General features: G+C 39.8%; 1 protein-coding gene across 1 annotated transcript in view; it reads right to left on the bottom strand.

Annotated features, from left to right (window-relative positions):
• The window catches only part of LOC138014534 (collagen alpha-1(II) chain-like), a 118,343-nt gene extending 106,076 nt beyond the window's left edge, over positions 1 to 12,267 (bottom strand). The window contains exons 1-7 of the mRNA XM_068861642.1: positions 12,255 to 12,267; positions 11,431 to 11,985; positions 7,917 to 7,945; positions 4,367 to 4,405; positions 3,537 to 3,590; positions 2,721 to 2,864; positions 323 to 391 (exon numbers count right to left, since the gene is read on the bottom strand). Coding sequence (XP_068717743.1) covers positions 323 to 391; positions 2,721 to 2,864; positions 3,537 to 3,590; positions 4,367 to 4,405; positions 7,917 to 7,945; positions 11,431 to 11,985; positions 12,255 to 12,267 — 903 coding nt within the window. The remainder of the gene's footprint in view (positions 1 to 322; positions 392 to 2,720; positions 2,865 to 3,536; positions 3,591 to 4,366; positions 4,406 to 7,916; positions 7,946 to 11,430; positions 11,986 to 12,254) is intronic.
• Between the last annotated feature and the right edge of the window lie 5,035 nt (positions 12,268 to 17,302).

Below are 17,302 nucleotides of genomic sequence, written 5' to 3'. Positions count from 1 at the left end.
CAATCAACAGTGGCAGGTACAAAATACTTGTCTCAGGTCACAGGTCTCTGTTTTACCACGCAGAAACAAACCTTAAACATTCATTAAAGCTAACCTTAGGCCTAAAAACACTTGTTTAGGTCTAATTATATAATTAGGCCTAAGGTTAGCTTTAACGAATGTCAAGGTTTGTTTCTGTATTAGTAAAACTGAGACCTGTGTTTTGTACCTGCCGAATCAACAGTGTCTCTAATTTTACATTGTTTGTCACCGCTGTTAGAGTCTTACTCTTGATTAAGCTAAGATGGCCAAAGAAACAGAGTATTTACGAGAGTGTACTTACAGAATCTCCAGGTGGTCCTTTAATTTGCCGAATCGATCCCGAAGGTCCTCTGGAATCCTGAGAGCGAATCTTCAAACAGAAAATGCATGGTTTAGCGTTTTACTACTTGTTGAGTTGTTTCAAATGAGTGATGATTCCAAGAGCCAAAATTTGATGAAAATAATAGCCATTTCTTCCAGGATCTGAAGAAAAAAACTATCAAAGTTATACGTTTGGTTTTCTGCAGCTCACAGAAGTTATCCTTGATCAAGGATAATGCAGAAGCCCTTCAAGCATTGCTTCACATGATGTACCTATAGAGTATGAGGTCTTCGTTTGATTTGAATCGATTTTTTTAAATTGTACGGTTCACAACCGTAAACTGAGTGGAAAGTTAATTGAGCTTTTAAAGGAACAGGCATGATACAATGTGTGTTTTCTACAATCCTGCGCTTTGGTGGACAGCTACCACATCGACGACGCCACAAAAACAATTAAGCAATAGGGGACGTTTTCCTTGTTTCCATAGCCTCATCTAAACACGAGGGGGAGATGGGAGAATTCGAGACAGTTATGCAAACCCAAGACGAAGTCGAGGGTTTGTATAACTGTCGAGAATTCTCCCAAATTCTCCGAGTGTTTAGATGAGACTATGGAAACACGGGAAAAAGTCCTCTATTGCTTTTGTAAAATATTCCTCAAAGATAATTCGACAAATAAAGGTAAATACTGTTTTGTTTTACTTTTTTATTGAAACAGATTTTCTTGATACAAGCCAGGGTTTGAGCCAGGCCGCGCCATTGCGCCAATCCCGGGCTGATATTGAAATTGTCCCTTAAAAAAACGGCCAAGGAGACACCTTTTTTTTCCTTCAAAAACTGGGGGGAGGGGGGGGGGGACTCAGAAGGAAGCACACAGGAAGAAATACAGTTCAGTACAAAAATTACAAGCTGAAACACAAACCGTGGGAGGAACTTTATCGCGCGTTTACTTTTCAGTCACGCTCTACTTAACATGTAGGTCTCATGCTCAACCAAGCGTGACGCATCTGGGAATTAAAGTGTCACAGTGACAACGTATTCGTACAATAGACAGCTTTGTCGCTTTAAATGGAAGCCAGATTGAATCAGAGAAAAAAATTCAGAAAAAGAACAGAGAAAGAAACAGATGAAGGCCAAAGGAAACCAACGCGTTCGCGATCTTTCTAGAAAACTTGGTTCCAAAATCACACTTGGCTACACTTTGAAAAGGAGGCGATGTTCCGCTATTTTTGTGTAAAAATCTAGAGTACGTGTACAAAGCTTAGTCATTGATTCTTGGTTTAAATATTAACAAAAAAAGTCTTGACACCATTTCCTTAACTTTTTTTGTTTGTATTAATTTTAATTACAAGTGACAGGTATAATTAGCACTTTTTCCGACTTATAAATTCAACTTAACGCTCTGTACATTAATCAACTGAAGATGACAGAAATTGCTGTCGAAAAATGTCTTGTAATTTCAAAAGTTTTGTCGTTCTTTAAATAACAGGTATAAATAAAAAATGTTTTTGTTGGCTTGCCTGTTTCCATGTTTGAACGAAAACTGAAAAAAAATTGACTGTCCCCCTAAAAATGAAAATGTCCCCCACAATTTTAGCCAAGGGGACAAACTTTCCCTTAGTAATCAAATCCTAGCTCAAACCCTCACACGCTCATATTTTCAACCAGCCAATCAAAACGCGCGTCTGACTACATAACCAATCAAAATCCGTGTGATGTCACAGCCGTGTTTCCATACTCTCATCTAAACACAAAATAGGTATGAGCCGTTTCAGAGTGAAAATAGAGAATGAAGGATTCTCTGTTGCGTGCTCACCTTGTCCTCAAAACCTCAAATCCGGTGATTTCACGTCTTCATGCAGTGGACTGCAAACAAATTTGCTAAAATCCGTACTGCACGTGCAGCACGATTATTTATGCCCTTTTAACCAATGATATCATTGTTTTGCGCCGTTGATATTGCCGTCGCCGTCGTAAAATCTTAAGCTCCCTAATGACGAAAGCGACGGCAACGAGAACGTCATCTCAAAAATACTGGGATATGTGTGGACGGGGCCTGAAACGCCAAACTTGAGGTTTGAGCCTAAGAACGTGAACGTTTCATTCTCTATTTTACTCGTCGTGTAACGCGAACGAAATGGGATAATCATGAAAGACTTAAGGACAGTGCAAAGCCATATTTTCACGTGACGTTGTCATCGACATCGCCGTCGTAGACATCCCAAAGTCCCTATTGACTATAATAGACGTACGTGACAATTTTTTCCATTTCACTTTTTTTTTGGTAAAGTTATTGCCCTTGTAATCTGACGTATAATAATTTTGTTTGCATGTGATGTGCAAGTTTACCCTAGTTGCAGAATGTCACAACAAATTACCTCGTCGCCGATGATCGGATCAGGGCCAACCCCTCCAGGTCCTCCACCTGGGGGCAAGGTCAAAATAGGACCTGGAAGACCTGGTAGCCCTGGAGGTCCCACATCACCCTTCGGTCCCTTTGGACCATCGGCACCTGGAGAACCCTGCAAGGACAAAAATGGTGAGATTTGATTGGCAAAAAGTCGAGTAATTCTCTTACATTGTAAGTTAGAGTGTTCGTAACAAGGGACAATTATTAATTTTAGGTGGGACAAAATTTTTACCGTTTAAAATCACCAAACGCTGCTACGAGTCTCCTAAAGTTCAGTGGAAGAACATCCGAACTACATGTAGTAATCGAAAGGGTAATGGGATAGGCTGCTGTTGAAATTCAGACATTTTCTTATTTGTCCCCTATTCAAATCCAAAAAAAATACAAGTGCGAATCATAATAGTTGCAACGTTCAGGAGCAGGCGTAGCAAAGTTGATTTTTGTGCGTGGCTTTCGGAACAAGAGGTCCCCAGCTCGATCCTCGGTGACTTCAACGTCTGTTTCGACGTTCCTCCGATCCGTGTAGCTGCAGCTACCCTTAAAAAGGAGCACTGACAGAGGGAGGGGAGTAAAGGGCGCACCGTTAATACCACTTTCGTAACTGCAGGAACTACAGACGTTAAATAAAGTTACCTTTCTTTACCTTCACCTTAAAATTAAAGCGTCTTTTCTTTTTAAGATATTGGATTTAATGGTCCCCAAAATACGCTTGAATAGCTTCGGGTCTTCCAGAGACGCACTCCTGAATTAATAGTCTGTGGGTCGTTCAATGCACACAACTTACCGATATCCCTCGAGCGCCTAAAGAACCATTCCGTCCAGGTAATCCTGGCTCCCCCTAAATTAAGCAGAAAAGATCATCATCATCAATTGAATGCAAGATTTTCACTTGTTTCACTTCACTTTCATCCAGCACGAGGTAAATAACCTAACTCCTGGCTGCCTTTTTGTTTCTGATGTAGTCAAATGTAATTTAACATTTTCTCATGCAAGACTTGCGAAGGCCGTTACACAAATATAACGAAGTTGTCAGCTCCTGAGGGAGTTGACAACCGGAGCGCTCATCGTGGCGCACTTGCCAGTTGTGGTCAGTGGCGTTGTCAGGTCGGTGCATGCGCCGTGATATACCGCACTGTAGGGCGTTACCGTAGGGTTTCGGTTGTGTATCAAAACAAGAGTGTTTGTGGAACGATTTTAGCTGCTTTTTTCATATATATTTAACAAATAGATTCCATGTTGCGTGCGTCTGTTCAGTAATAGACCACAGATGACGTTACAATGTGGTAAGAACAAAAAAGTGGCACACGAGGAGATAGGCGAGTGTGTCAATGATGTTCTTACCAAATTATGACGTCTTCTGTGATATATTACTGAACAGACGCATGGCAACATGGAATCTATTGTTTTATATGATAAAAAATTAAATTTTATTCGCATAAAAGCTGATGGTGACGTCAATCGTGCGCCTGTCCACTAATAGATCATAGGCTAGAACCAATCAAAATGCGAGAATAACTTGGGTTATTATATAAATATATATATATTTATATTTCGCTAAGCTGGCCACGATAGAACAGAAAACATCTCATTGATGTTTGTGGGACGAGGAGTTACCTTTTCTCCCTTTGGGCCAGGGTCTCCGGGCGGTCCAATCTGTGTATAAAAAACACACCTATTATGGACAGGATGATTCCAGGTTACTGAGGTTAGGTATACTAAAAACGATACTTATCATTGTGCACCAGGGCTTTTTGACGATCCAGGGCTGTCAACCCCTTAAGTCTTTAAATATTGAGAATTGATAGGGATAGGATGATAGATGACATCATAACGCTTGTGACGTCATTTCTAGCGACGTAACATTACGACTTTCACTCAAAAAATACTCATTGACTCCGTTCGACGCATGATATTTAAATCGGGAATCTTTACAATTTGTGCATTTGTCTTTACAAGTCCTAAAAACTCCCTCCGAAGCGAAGTAAAGTCAATCAACATCTTCAATCTCTGCGATTTGACACAAGGACACAAGACCTCACGCAACCTTTGCAAAAAGTCAAAAAACGCGCCAAAAAAGATGACATTGGCATTGCATTATTTAATTTGATTGGTTTATTTTGGAGCAATAATTACAATCCTTAAATAGCAACGAACAGTTTACTAGAGTCTATGAAACGTTCGAATTTTGTTATTACCAATGTTAAAATAACTCAAACAACACAAAGTATTCGAAATTTTATTGTTGTGAAAGTCGATTCTCACTAGAAATGACAAATTTCGGCAATTAATCGGGAGATTTCAGACGGTAATCTTGAGACAGAGAGATACGGTCCAAAATCTGGAGTCTCCTGGGTCATGCAGGAGAGTTGACAGCTCTGCGATCTGTCAAGAAGTCATTACTTTTTAAGTGAGAATTAGTATGGGTAATCAAATGGTGACGCGTGAAATTAAGGAATAATTTCACGCGCGTTTTGTCCAAATTCAAATAATTTCCCGAGCCTTTAGGCGAGGGAAATTACCTGATTTTGGACAAAACGCAAGTGAAATTATTCCCTAATTTCACGGGTATACCATTTGATTAGCTATTAATAACATGGTGACAAATTACTCCTTAATTTTCAAACCTGGACGCCATTTTAGCACTATATGAAAAGTTGCCATGGCAACAATGTAATTTCACATGTGAAATTATAAATTAACGCTGAAATTTCGCGCCAAAATCACCCATGTTATTACTTCTTAAACCACTGCAGTACGCAATTTAAATGTCAGCAATTTAGTGAGGGCGTCAGAGTACCTCAGATACTTTTTAATTGGAAATAATAAAACCGACACCTTTAAGAAGTTGATAGATGCTTTTGTGAGCTGAAAAATGTCAAGCTGACGAACTTGCCACTGTATATTCTGGACTTGTTTATCTGTCAACCCATACTCGGAGACCCAGGGGCAACTAGTCGGGACGATAGAATGTTCGTGGCGAAAGTTTACTACAAGAACGGGAAGAGCCCCTGGCTCTTACCGAACCAGTTCCAGAAGCGTTCGAATTCCCTACTTCTGATCGGCCACATTCAGCGAAGAGGAGCAGCAGGGTGACTCTGATCTCTTATTACAAGAAGTAGTTTTCTTCATAGATCGCCATAGTTGCGTAGGGCGTTTAACGGGGAAAGATTCTCGACGAAATTCTCAGAACAAAACGTTAATGAAGCCGTAAAAATTACAAGCCTTAGCACGGCTGCAAGCAACAAACACTCTCCGATAAATGTTTACGACGGAACTTTCTTTTTTTTATTGCTGATACGCGATGCACGACTTTCACTTTCTGCACCTTGGCTCATTAACTTGTCTAGTACACAACGCCAAGCTTACCTTTTACATTTCCATGTTCGTCGCACTACTTCTGAAACTTTCCCCGTTGAACGCGTTACGCAACTATGGCGATCGACGAGGAAAACTACTTCATGCAAGAAAAGATCAGAGTCACCCGGTTGCTTCTCTTCGCTCATTGGCCACAAAAACATTTTTGTGGCCAATCAGAAGCATGCAAGGAATTCGAACAGTTCAGGCTCTTTCTGTTCTTGTAGTAAACTTTCACCACAAATATTCTATAGTCCCGACTAGCTACCCCTGGGTCTCCGAGGATACTCTCAACCTGGTCACCTTAACAAACTATTGCCAATCTTACGCTTCGTTTCATGTCAATGACAGTTTTATAACTGCGGATAGAGAGAATAAATTTTGTGGAAAGAAAAGTTGAGTGGCCTGATTCTGTCCTCAACACTATAACTAATAGTCAAAGCCGGGAGTTCAAGTAATAAAGAGCTTTAGATTCTAGGACGAGAACGACTACTAGTACGAAATTTTCTCATAGTACAAATGGTAGCGCGCGCAAACCAGCGTCATTTTGGCGGGAAAAACGTGTTACCGTCGTCATTTTAGTACGAGGTTTTGCAAAAATGTCATCGTATCAAAACAAGTCAACAACAGGGTAGCAGTTTTGACATTTTTCAATCAGCAAAAAGGCCCAGGTAACAGCAATAATAATAACTGAGCAACCTATTCTGCTTAACAAAGAGTAAGATTAATTGTACGGGTTATAAATTTTCTAAGTATTTTCGCTAAAAACTGCCAGTCAAAACTCGTACTCGTTCTCGTCCTCGTCCTAGAATCTAAAGGTCCCTAATGATAAGGCAACAGCTACGTGGAAGGTAATAAATTTGCAAGATTTGCAGGTTCTCTTAAATTTTCTGTACCGTAGCCTGCAAAAAGAAATTGCGTCAAATGATCAAACTTCCTGTTTTGTAATTCCGCTTCAGTCTCTGTTTTTAATCTCATCTCTTAAATTAAGGACGCTCTTCGGCTCTTGTAAATCAAGACTGTGATAGGATACTTCGAATACGTTTCACAATAGAACGCAATGGAATAATCGCGAAAAGTGATAGAGCAAAACATTCTGTATTAAGGGGCTCGTCATAGGTTCGAGGTGTCAGTTTTTTTAAAACGTTCTCATTTCTCCTGTGTTTATGTTATGAGAATCAAATAAACATAATCTTCATGCTCCTTGAATGTAGTTTTGAATCCAAAAAAAAGTATTCTTTTGCTATGTTACGATCTCAAAACTAAATACAAGTAGTCTTGCTCTAGAGCTTCAAGCTGTACATGTACGGGATTATAAACTTTTCTGAAATTTCTTGAAGCAATCCATTTGTTGAAAATAGTGTTTTTGACGGGAAATTTAGACAAAGTAAGGCACAAAATCAAAACACGTCAAACAATTGAAAAAGGCCCGACACCGTTTTAAACTAGTCCTGAAAATTTGTGCTGTATAGGACAAAACAAGTTTAGAGTTGTTGCTTCGATGAAGGCGACTCTTAGGCAATATTCTAAAGCCGACAAGACATGTGAAAAGTGAATTTTTCATGGTGACCATCGAGTCCCGATTCCGTCACACCACCCTGTCAATGTGCTTTTTCGGGGGGGTCTTCGAAAATTGGATGGACTAAAATCATTTACGAATCGGCTATAAGTCATATTTATATTTCTGCCAAAAAAAATAATGATTTTCAGAAATTTCATATGTTGGAACCTAAGACGAGACTATAACTTGTTGTTTTCGTTGACCGCCATGTTGTCATCCTTAAAAAATATAACATCAAATGGTACTTACTCTTCGTGGAGGTAGCACAGGTTGGTCATCTGTCAAATAACAAAATAGTGAAACGGTGAGTTCAGCCGAAATGGGCCAAATGTGTATCACACATGGAAAACTTGGGCAAAAATTCTTAAAACAAAAAACACCTGGCGTAAAGAACGGCTTTTCATCCATTTTCCCGAGGATGTCAAAAGGTTAATCAAATCGGAAACATGCACCAAAGCTGGGACAACTGTTTTATAGTGAATGGAGCTATTGAAAAATCGTCCCATTCAATAGATCTTCCTCTAGGAAAATCTCTCAAATTGGTTTTATGAGCTTCTTATTACACAAAAGTGCTGCCTATTGCTGAAAAAAGGAAAAGTCTTTTAACACAACCGACTAAGGAAAGGCTTAAGTAGAATAAAAGACTTAGAGGAGGCAATACATAACAGGTTGTTAGGGCTACGGGAGATAACCGGAACTTCCGGCAAAAGCTAACTAGAAGCACATTTATGGAAACAAACCAGAAGGCTGATAACAGCCGCCTAGGATCCGGTGTTAAGGACCAACAGCATTAGACAGGAATTACGGAGAGGAAATATCATCAATTTGCTGGATCATGGGGAAGGGAAAATACTATCAGTCACATGGTCACTGATTGTAAATGACTGAAGATCAGGGGCCGTTTACTCGAAGCCTGGTTAGCGCTAACCGTTGGTTAAGAGGTATCAAAACCTATAGGCTTCCATGGCATTTAACGCTGGTTAGCGCTAACCATGCTTCGAGCAACCCGGGCCAGGTTACCAAGTATGTCCACCGAAGTCGACTACAGAAATTTAGTTTGCAGGAACGTACGCTTCGCAAAGATGGTATGATCACATGTCTGAGTCCGTAGGGAGATACATGAATCACACTGTAAATTAATATGGGGTTTCCGCATCCAGAAGGATTATGTATTAAATCTCAGCAGGCAGACAAAGTAATTGAGACAAAACACCACGCACAAATGCATACCCATTCGACAGTAGAGTCGGCCAAAGAAACAGAAGAAGGTTGAAAAAATTATAAGATCTAAAAACAAGGTTGAGGCGCCTGTGGAAGTTTAACTAAGGCGTTGTTGTCACATCGGAACCTTAGGGCAATCCAAATGGACTTGGGGCTAATAGTAATAATAACCTTTATTTAAAGAGGGTAACACCTATTACTATAAAAGCATTCTCCCTAGTGGCTGAAAAACGTGAGATCTGATAGGTGTATTCGTATGGTCTTTTTACTGAAAGCTCATTTGCTTGTGAACAGCAAGAATAATCAGAAAGATTCTGCTAGATCAATACCTAAGAGGGTGGAAAGTCAATTGGTAACAATAAACGAGTCCGCCTCAACCAGTACACAATTAATTGATATGATTTTGGAACGATGAATTCCATATATTTGAACTGCGGGATAAACATGGAGATAAAAGCTGAAAAGAGTATGGCGCAAAGTCGCCAAACTTTAGAAGTTGTAAGTTGGTAAAATGAAATGAAATGAAATGAAATACACTTTATTTAACGAGGGTTACATATTTACTGGTGACCAAGTAGTTTCCAATATGGCCTTCAGTCCGATCGAATTGGAATTTAGAAATGTTGTTTTTTGAGGAGAGAGGAAAACAGGAGAACCCGGAGAAAAACCTCTCGGAGCAGAGTAAAGAACCAACAACAAACTTTACCCACATATGGCCACGAGTCCGGAATCGAACTAGGGCCACATTGGTGGGAGGCGAGCGTATTCACCACTACACTATCCTTGCTAACCCTACTACTGGTAGGGTAATACTACTGGTAAGACTGAAAAACCCCAGGATTGAACGGTTTCGAACCAATGACCGTCCGATTGTGGTGCAGTGAGCTATCGAACTCGTTAAGAGCAGGTCAAATTGCGAGTTCAAGTTACAATCCATTACAGAGGTAAAAATAATGATGATGATGATGATGGGGTGAAAAAGACTGAAAAGCAAAGAAAATAATAATAACGTCATCATCATCATCATCAAGTAGTAGTAGTAGTAGTAGTAGTAGTAGTAGTAGTAGTAGTAGTAGTAGTAGTAGTAGTAGTAGTAGTAGTAGTAGTAGTAGTAGTAGTAGTAGTAGTAGTGGTGGTGCTGGTAGTGGTAGTGGTAGACCGTAGTGGTAGTGGTAGTAGTAGTGGCAGTAGTAGTGGTGGTTGTGGTGGTAGTGGTAGATTATAAATCACAGGCAGATCAAGCCGCATGTTTGTTTTTATGGAGTAAGGGATCCAGGGTCGAGGACCAGCATACACAATATTTTAGGTAAAGAATGATTTGCCAGTAATTGGAGACTACGTTATGTAAAAAGTAAGAAATGTACAACAGAAAGTTGTCTTCGTCAAAAGGAGTGAATGTTGGACAAAGAATAACGCATTTTCGCGTGATTGTATGCGACACGGTGGACTGACATTTGTGCGTGAAAATTGTAAGTTCTTGTGTGATTATTGCGATCATGAAATGTATCGATTAGTACACTCTTTCTTGCGTAAGATTGATTGTGAAAGTATAAGCTTCGGTATAAATTTCAGGGGATTGACTCAATAAAGACTTTTCAATATGTTATTACGTGTATCGAGATTGTTTTCTTTTAGTTATAACGTGTTAGATCATTGACATGGATGCCGTTATTTTACCCCCTCAAAGGAGAGAAATTGTTGTGCGGGAAGACGGGAATTGTTTGCCGAGCTATTGCGCTGTGGAGGGATGAAACCAGTGATAGAAAACACGGAGGAAACCGAAAGTTGTCAAGCAGTTTAAGTGAATATCATTCGGAGGTTTTGAAGCCGTTACTTCTCTTTCCCGTCGAATTCAGTGGAGGAACATGTGAAATAAAAACTATGGACAACTCAAGTTGCGCGACGCTGCTCAAGAAACCTATTTGTACATTTTTCACTAAACAAAAAATGGTTCACTTTTAAACTCATCATGGACACTGATTTTTCGTGACAAAGAGGGGATTACTTTGACGTATTAAAACAATTATGCCGACTAATCAGAGCAGACCTCAGTACTCATTATAACCTTGAACGTATCACGATTTATAGCTCTGCAAACGTATTCAGCACATGTAATGACCACTGAAAAGGTTTCATTGAGTCAATCTCCCCAAACCTACACCTACTTTTGTACTATTTCGAGACCATGCATTACTTGATACAGCTAGATATTTCACAATCGATCTTACACAAGCCGGAAAGAACGTTTATGGATAGATTTTATTGCGGTAATCACACAAAAACTTACAATTTTAACACAAAAATATTAGTCATCTTCATGTCTCACAAAATCACGGCGACAATACGTCATTCTTTCTCCGATATCACTGCTTTCGACGAAGACACAACTTTCTGTCTTACACTTGCAATGTTTGCCCCCTGACGATCCCAGAATACTTTGCGCATAAGGTAGGTCTCAGATAACTGGCAAATAATTCATTGATTTTCAGCACCTTACAGTTTCAGAGAGCCTAGTTATAAGAAAAAGTTGTCCTGTGCATACCTCTACAAGCTGACTCTTTTATTTTTGTGATGATCTCTTTCAGTTTGTCAAAATCGGCTGTGAAAACATGACTTTTATTACCGGTCATCTTGATTAACTCCTGCTCCTCAAAGTCTTTTCCTACTCCTACGGCAAAGATGGTGGTTCCTGTTGTTCTAAGTCTCTCTGATGGCTCTACGATGTCATCGTCGGCTTTTCCATCTGTGATGATGATACAAACATTGGGTACGTCTGGTCTATCCAGGGAAGAAGTGTAAATCTTTCTGCTGACAAAATCCATGGCCTGCCCCGTATTGGTACCTCCTCCAGGATCCATCACTTTATCGATCGCCTCATACATTTTTGCTTTGTCATAAAATTTATCCAAACTGAACACCTTTTTCACATTAACCGAAAAGAAGACTGATCCTACATGTGTAGTTGAATACCCAACGTTGAATCCCCCGATTATTTCTTTCACAAAATTTTTAACCAGATCAAAGTTCCCTTTTCCTGCGTCCTCAATACTCCCACTGCCATCAATAATAAAAGACAGGTCAAAATTCTTGTCGCAAACTAGGGAGGAAGAAATAGGAAGGAGAAATTAGATGTAACAAATGATTTATTTGACTGACTGACAGTCAAATTCAGCCTTGTACTCGTTATCGCTTTTACTCGTCAGCTCGGAAAGGCAGCTGATGCAATTCCTACTATTGTTATTGCGCATACGTTCTGTGCACCTTGAGATACTTTGATTTGCTATCGGTGATCGATACCAATACAGGGAAATTTTTGCGCGGTTTAAAATTATGCAGAGAAAGTAGATCTTAGCAGGAGCCCATTACCCGGAGCTTCCATCTGTACTGTACCCTTGAGTCAACCCTATCCCGTATCTTTCTATTTTTAGAAGTACTACATTTTGACGTATGTGACGTACGTGACTGAGAACATACGTGAAGTAGTTCACATGCGTCACATACGTATGTGACGTAATAAATGGCTGACCATAGGTCTGTTATGATCAGCTATTGTGAAAACACCCCGTAAAGCCCCTCTGCGAGGTGCTTCTAAAAATAGAAAGATACGGGACAGAGTTGATTCAGAGGGTTAATATGGAAGATGGAGGTTTCGGGTAATGGGCTCCTGAAATTGCCCCATAATCTGAAATATAATAAAGCATTCTTTCGTGAAAGTCAGGACAAAAAGCACCTTTTAAGGTCAGGGTGATTCTCTACATAACTTAATTACAGTCCATACTCCAGTAGTCAGGGATTCATATCATGTCCCATATAATATCGGCATTTTTAGGAAAGAGGCTTCTGTCCCTCTTCAATGTATCATTGGGAGCCAAATTCGCTGACGTAGACTTGCTCAATATCATAATCTTAATCAGAAAGGTACAGAAACTGGCCGCATTGGTCATACATATTAAATTTTTTGAGGGCTGTACTGTGAGTTGAAAGGGCTAGGTGTTTGCTGTGATGACCTAAGAAAGGTAGAACTATGAGAACTTATTTTTTTGTTAAATGTTTGTACAGGATCTTTTGGCTTGCTCTGATGTTTCTCAGTGATCCTACAGGGTTGCCATTAAGTAACAAAATCCTCTTGAGGTCATCTAAGGTCAGCTGTAACAATCAAGATGACGAACAAATTATAATGCAGCGATAAGCCGAAGTGCGGACAACGTTTATTTTATAATAACGCGGAGTGAATGAGTCAAATTTAGTATAAAGAATGGTGAATGTCCTCTTTCGATAGATTGATCACAGGCAGACAACCCCCTGTTAGTGTTGTTGTTTTCGATCTGTAGAAGGATAAATACAGAAGAATATTAGGACAGTTGCGATTTGCTCGGCAATAAAGTTTGAAAGCAAATAATTCAATGAAGGATCAAACAAAGCGTCAAATGAGTCCTGTGTTATTATTATTTTTTTGGTCGTTTCGAGCTGTTTTAGGCGCCATTTTGCCGGGAGATCTTTTCTCGGCCGCCGGTTAGAGAGTGAAGAAAACCGGCAGGTACAAAACACAGGCCTCAGGTCCAGGTCACAGGTCATTGTTTTACCTATACAGAAAGTATTCTAAACATCCATTAAAGCTAACCTTAGGCCTAATTAAGCTAATTAGAGTTTTTAGGCCTAATGTTAGCATTTGTTAACGGTTAGGGTTTTTTCTGTATTGGTAAAACAATGACCTGTGACCTGGACCTATAATCTCTTGCCTGAGACCTGTGTTTTGTACCTGTCCGAAAAAAATTGACGAAGCAGGCAACACTGAGCCGCCGGCCAGTGACCTCGTCTTGTTCAAGCTGGAACTGACGCCAAACCAGTGACATTCTCACCTTAAAAACACCAGCATGCATCCAATCAATTAGGGATGCCCCATACCTTCGCCGAATTTGAGCTTCACCTTTCGAAAATTCACAAAGAAAGGCGATCCTGAAATCCATAACAAAGCATTTCAACAATACCGGTGCAAGAAATTTACGCGTGTTACCGTTCTCCCAGCAAATGCAAGATTCTGAATTTTTATCGTCAAGTGTTTCAGCTGCTGAAAAAATGTATTCAAAACGAAAGGAAGTCGTGTTTCTTGGAGACTTTAATATTGATATGCTATCGGAAAATGGCTCCTTTGCCAGGTCAAGTTATAACCTTTCGAATTTTTGCGACCAATTCTGCTTGATAAACACAATATCTTCTCCACAGCTTTAACGAAAACGTTGTTGGATGTTATTCTTGTATCGCACCCTGAACGGTTTGTCTCTAGTGGCACCCTTCACGTTGGCATTAGTGATCATGATTTAATCTATATTGTTAGAAAACAAAGACTACCTAAACCGACTGTGAGAAGTATTGAATACCGACAGAAACCCATAAGGGTTGAAACTGATTGGTTGAATGTTTCAGTGCTAAGTACCATATTTGGAAACCCCTCGCTCTTGTTGTTCCAAATATGGTACTTAGCAAATTGAATATTCAGAAGCTTGTTTCATTTCCCAGCACACAAGGGGCCGTTACACTTTTCAACCCTTATGGGTTTCTGATACCGATGAAAAATTTTGATGAGCCAGCTTTTCTTTCAACGTTAAGAGACACCCCATGAGACACTGCCTATGATGAGGTGAGTGATATCTGGTGCCACTGGGGAAGCCTTTTAAAGCAGGCTATTGATGATCACGCCCCAGCCAAACGTGTGAACCTTAAATGTAATCAACTGCCGTGGATCAATCAGACTATTCAAAAACAAATGCGCTTCAGGAATTATCTGTATGGAAAATTCCGCCGATTCAAGTCGAGAGAAAATTGGAACAAGCGAAACAAGGTCACGGCACTGAAAAGACAGGCTGTTAAAGATTTCTGCTCCGATGCTGTGTCTGTTTCTTCTAGAGGCTCGACTGGTTTATTCTGGAGACAACTGAGGCCGCTTTTACCAAATAATTAGCCCAGTGACAATTCAAGTCAAATTTGTTCGCTTGAAAACGGCGCAATTGCTCATGATCCGAGCGCGGTTCTGAAAGAGTACTTCGCATCTCCTACTGTTGACGAGTCAGTCTTGACCTTGTCCGTTGACGATTTTTCCAGTCACATCAGTGTTGTTAATATAAACGCGATGGCTCCTAAGCTTAATTTTCATTTTCATCCAGTCAGCGAAGCCCATGTTTCTGATATTCTCTCTAATCTGAACATAAGGAAATCAACTGGTCCTGACGGTATACCATCTAAGCTGCTTAAAATAGCTGCCCCCTTCATTACTGCAGCTCTTACAAAGCTTTTTAATCATTGTATTGGCGTCGGCGAGTGACCTTATCAATGGAAACTCAGTAACGTTACTCCTGTCTACAAGAAAGATGACGAAACATCCAAAACAAATTATCGACCTGTTAATGTCATATCAGTGATACCGAAGGTGTTTGAGAGAATTAAATATGATCAGCTATATAGCGCATTCACTCCAATCTTTTCTGATAACATGTCTGGCTTCCTACGCGGACATTCATGCTGTTCCGCCTTACTTAAACTAACTGATGATTGGCGCCATGCTCTTGACAAGAAAAAAGATGTGGGAGTGGTTGCTATTGACCTATCGAAGGCATTTGACTCGATTTGCCATAACTTGTTACTAGCGAAACTAAAAGCTTATGGCGTTCAAGACTCTGCATTAAAACTGAATCAGTCGTATCTATCAGGCCGTCTTCAAAGAGTTAAATCCAATGGGAACGTGTCTGACTGGCTCCCCATTCGCTGTGGAGTGCCGCAAGGGAGCCTTCTTGGCCCGCTTCTCTTCAATCTTTTTGTGGATGTTAATTACTCAGCTGGGTTTTCCTCCATACGTCTTTATGCCGATGACACGACGCAATATGTCTCTCACGAGTGTCCCGCTTTACTAGAATCCATCTTGAATCAAGACATAAAGAAATTAACCATTTGGTTCTCAGCGAACTATCTTCAAGTTAACGCCACTAAGACTCAATCAATGACACTAGGTAGTTCTCAGTATACTTACAACTTTTTAGTCGATGACTTGTCCATCGTAATTGAACCTACTCTCAAAATTTTAGGTGTAACATTGGACCGTGACTTGTCTTTTAAGCCCCATGTTACGATAATGCTGAAAAAGGCATACGCTATGATAGCTGCTCTACGTAGGATTAAGCGCTTAGTTCCATCAAATACTATAATCTCTCTGTACAAACCCTACGTGTTACCGCATATTGAATATTGTAGCCCGCTATTGCTAGGAATATCTAAATCTTTGAAAAATACCATCGAACGAGCCAACCACTATGCGATTAAGTCTACTTAATCTGGGTAACTCAGCTACCTATGATCTATGCTTAGCTACGACCGCTATGAGCACGCTTGAACAAAGACGCATCGTACAATCGCTCATTTTATTTTTTAAGTGTTTTAGACTTAACGGCCCAAATTACATTTCTCAGTTTTTTACACCTAGGATAACTAATTCTAATTTACGAGGTAATGGCTTAAATGTTGAACAGCCATCATATAACAGCCTCGTTATGCACAACTCATTTCTGTATCAGATTGCCAACATATGGAATCAATTTCCAGCCATAACAAAATCCTCGACCACTTTGGCTCAATTTCGTTCTCGTCTAAATGGTGTTGAATTTGCAGGGTGCCAGTGTATGAACTGTATACACTAGCTATTCTCTTATCTTAATATTTGTACTAGTTTCTTTTAAAATTATCTTTTAATATATTTCTGGATTCTTCTAGAATTTTTATTTTTTATATGTAAATAGTAATTAATTATGGTATTGTAAATAGCCGTGCGTTTTTAACATGAGCCATTGGCAACCTCTCCCTACGTTTGCGACTTTAAATAAAGTTACCTTACCTTACCTTACCAGACCAAAGGAATTCGAAGCATTTGAGCCTATTCGAATCTACCAATCAGAGCAACGCGACCGTTGGCAGTTCAAAAGCTGCAACAACACCAACAGAGAGTGAGTGATTCGCCTGTGGATTGATGTCGAGAAAGAGTTGTCACAGTTGCGTTTCATAAGAATATAAAGGAATGGATTTTCACCGTTTTGTTCAAACTCAACGGTGAATTTAATGTTGTTGTGTCTCCCATTCAGGTAATGTAAAAAACTCAAAGCATCATTTTTGTTCTCGAAAAGAGTAAATGCATCGTCCACATACCGGAACCAGATAGTAGGCCGATTGATGATGTGCATCACCCACATTACTTCAAAATAATTGTTTGCCAAAATATGACCAAATGACTTTTCTTTGTTGCAAACAAGAGTAAATTCTTTAGGTCTGGACCGAGCGGAGTAATCTTAATGCATTGGCGAGGGCATACAGCTTGTGAAGGCAAATTTGAATAGTTTCATCCAGTGGAACATGAGTGAATAATGAACTGACAT

Source organism: Montipora capricornis, chromosome 1, assembly GCF_036669925.1.
Source record: "Montipora capricornis isolate CH-2021 chromosome 1, ASM3666992v2, whole genome shotgun sequence".
Classification (NCBI taxonomy): domain Eukaryota; kingdom Metazoa; phylum Cnidaria; class Anthozoa; order Scleractinia; family Acroporidae; genus Montipora; species Montipora capricornis.
Note: the sequence above shows the minus strand (reverse complement) of the source record. Positions and strands in the feature narration are given on the sequence as shown.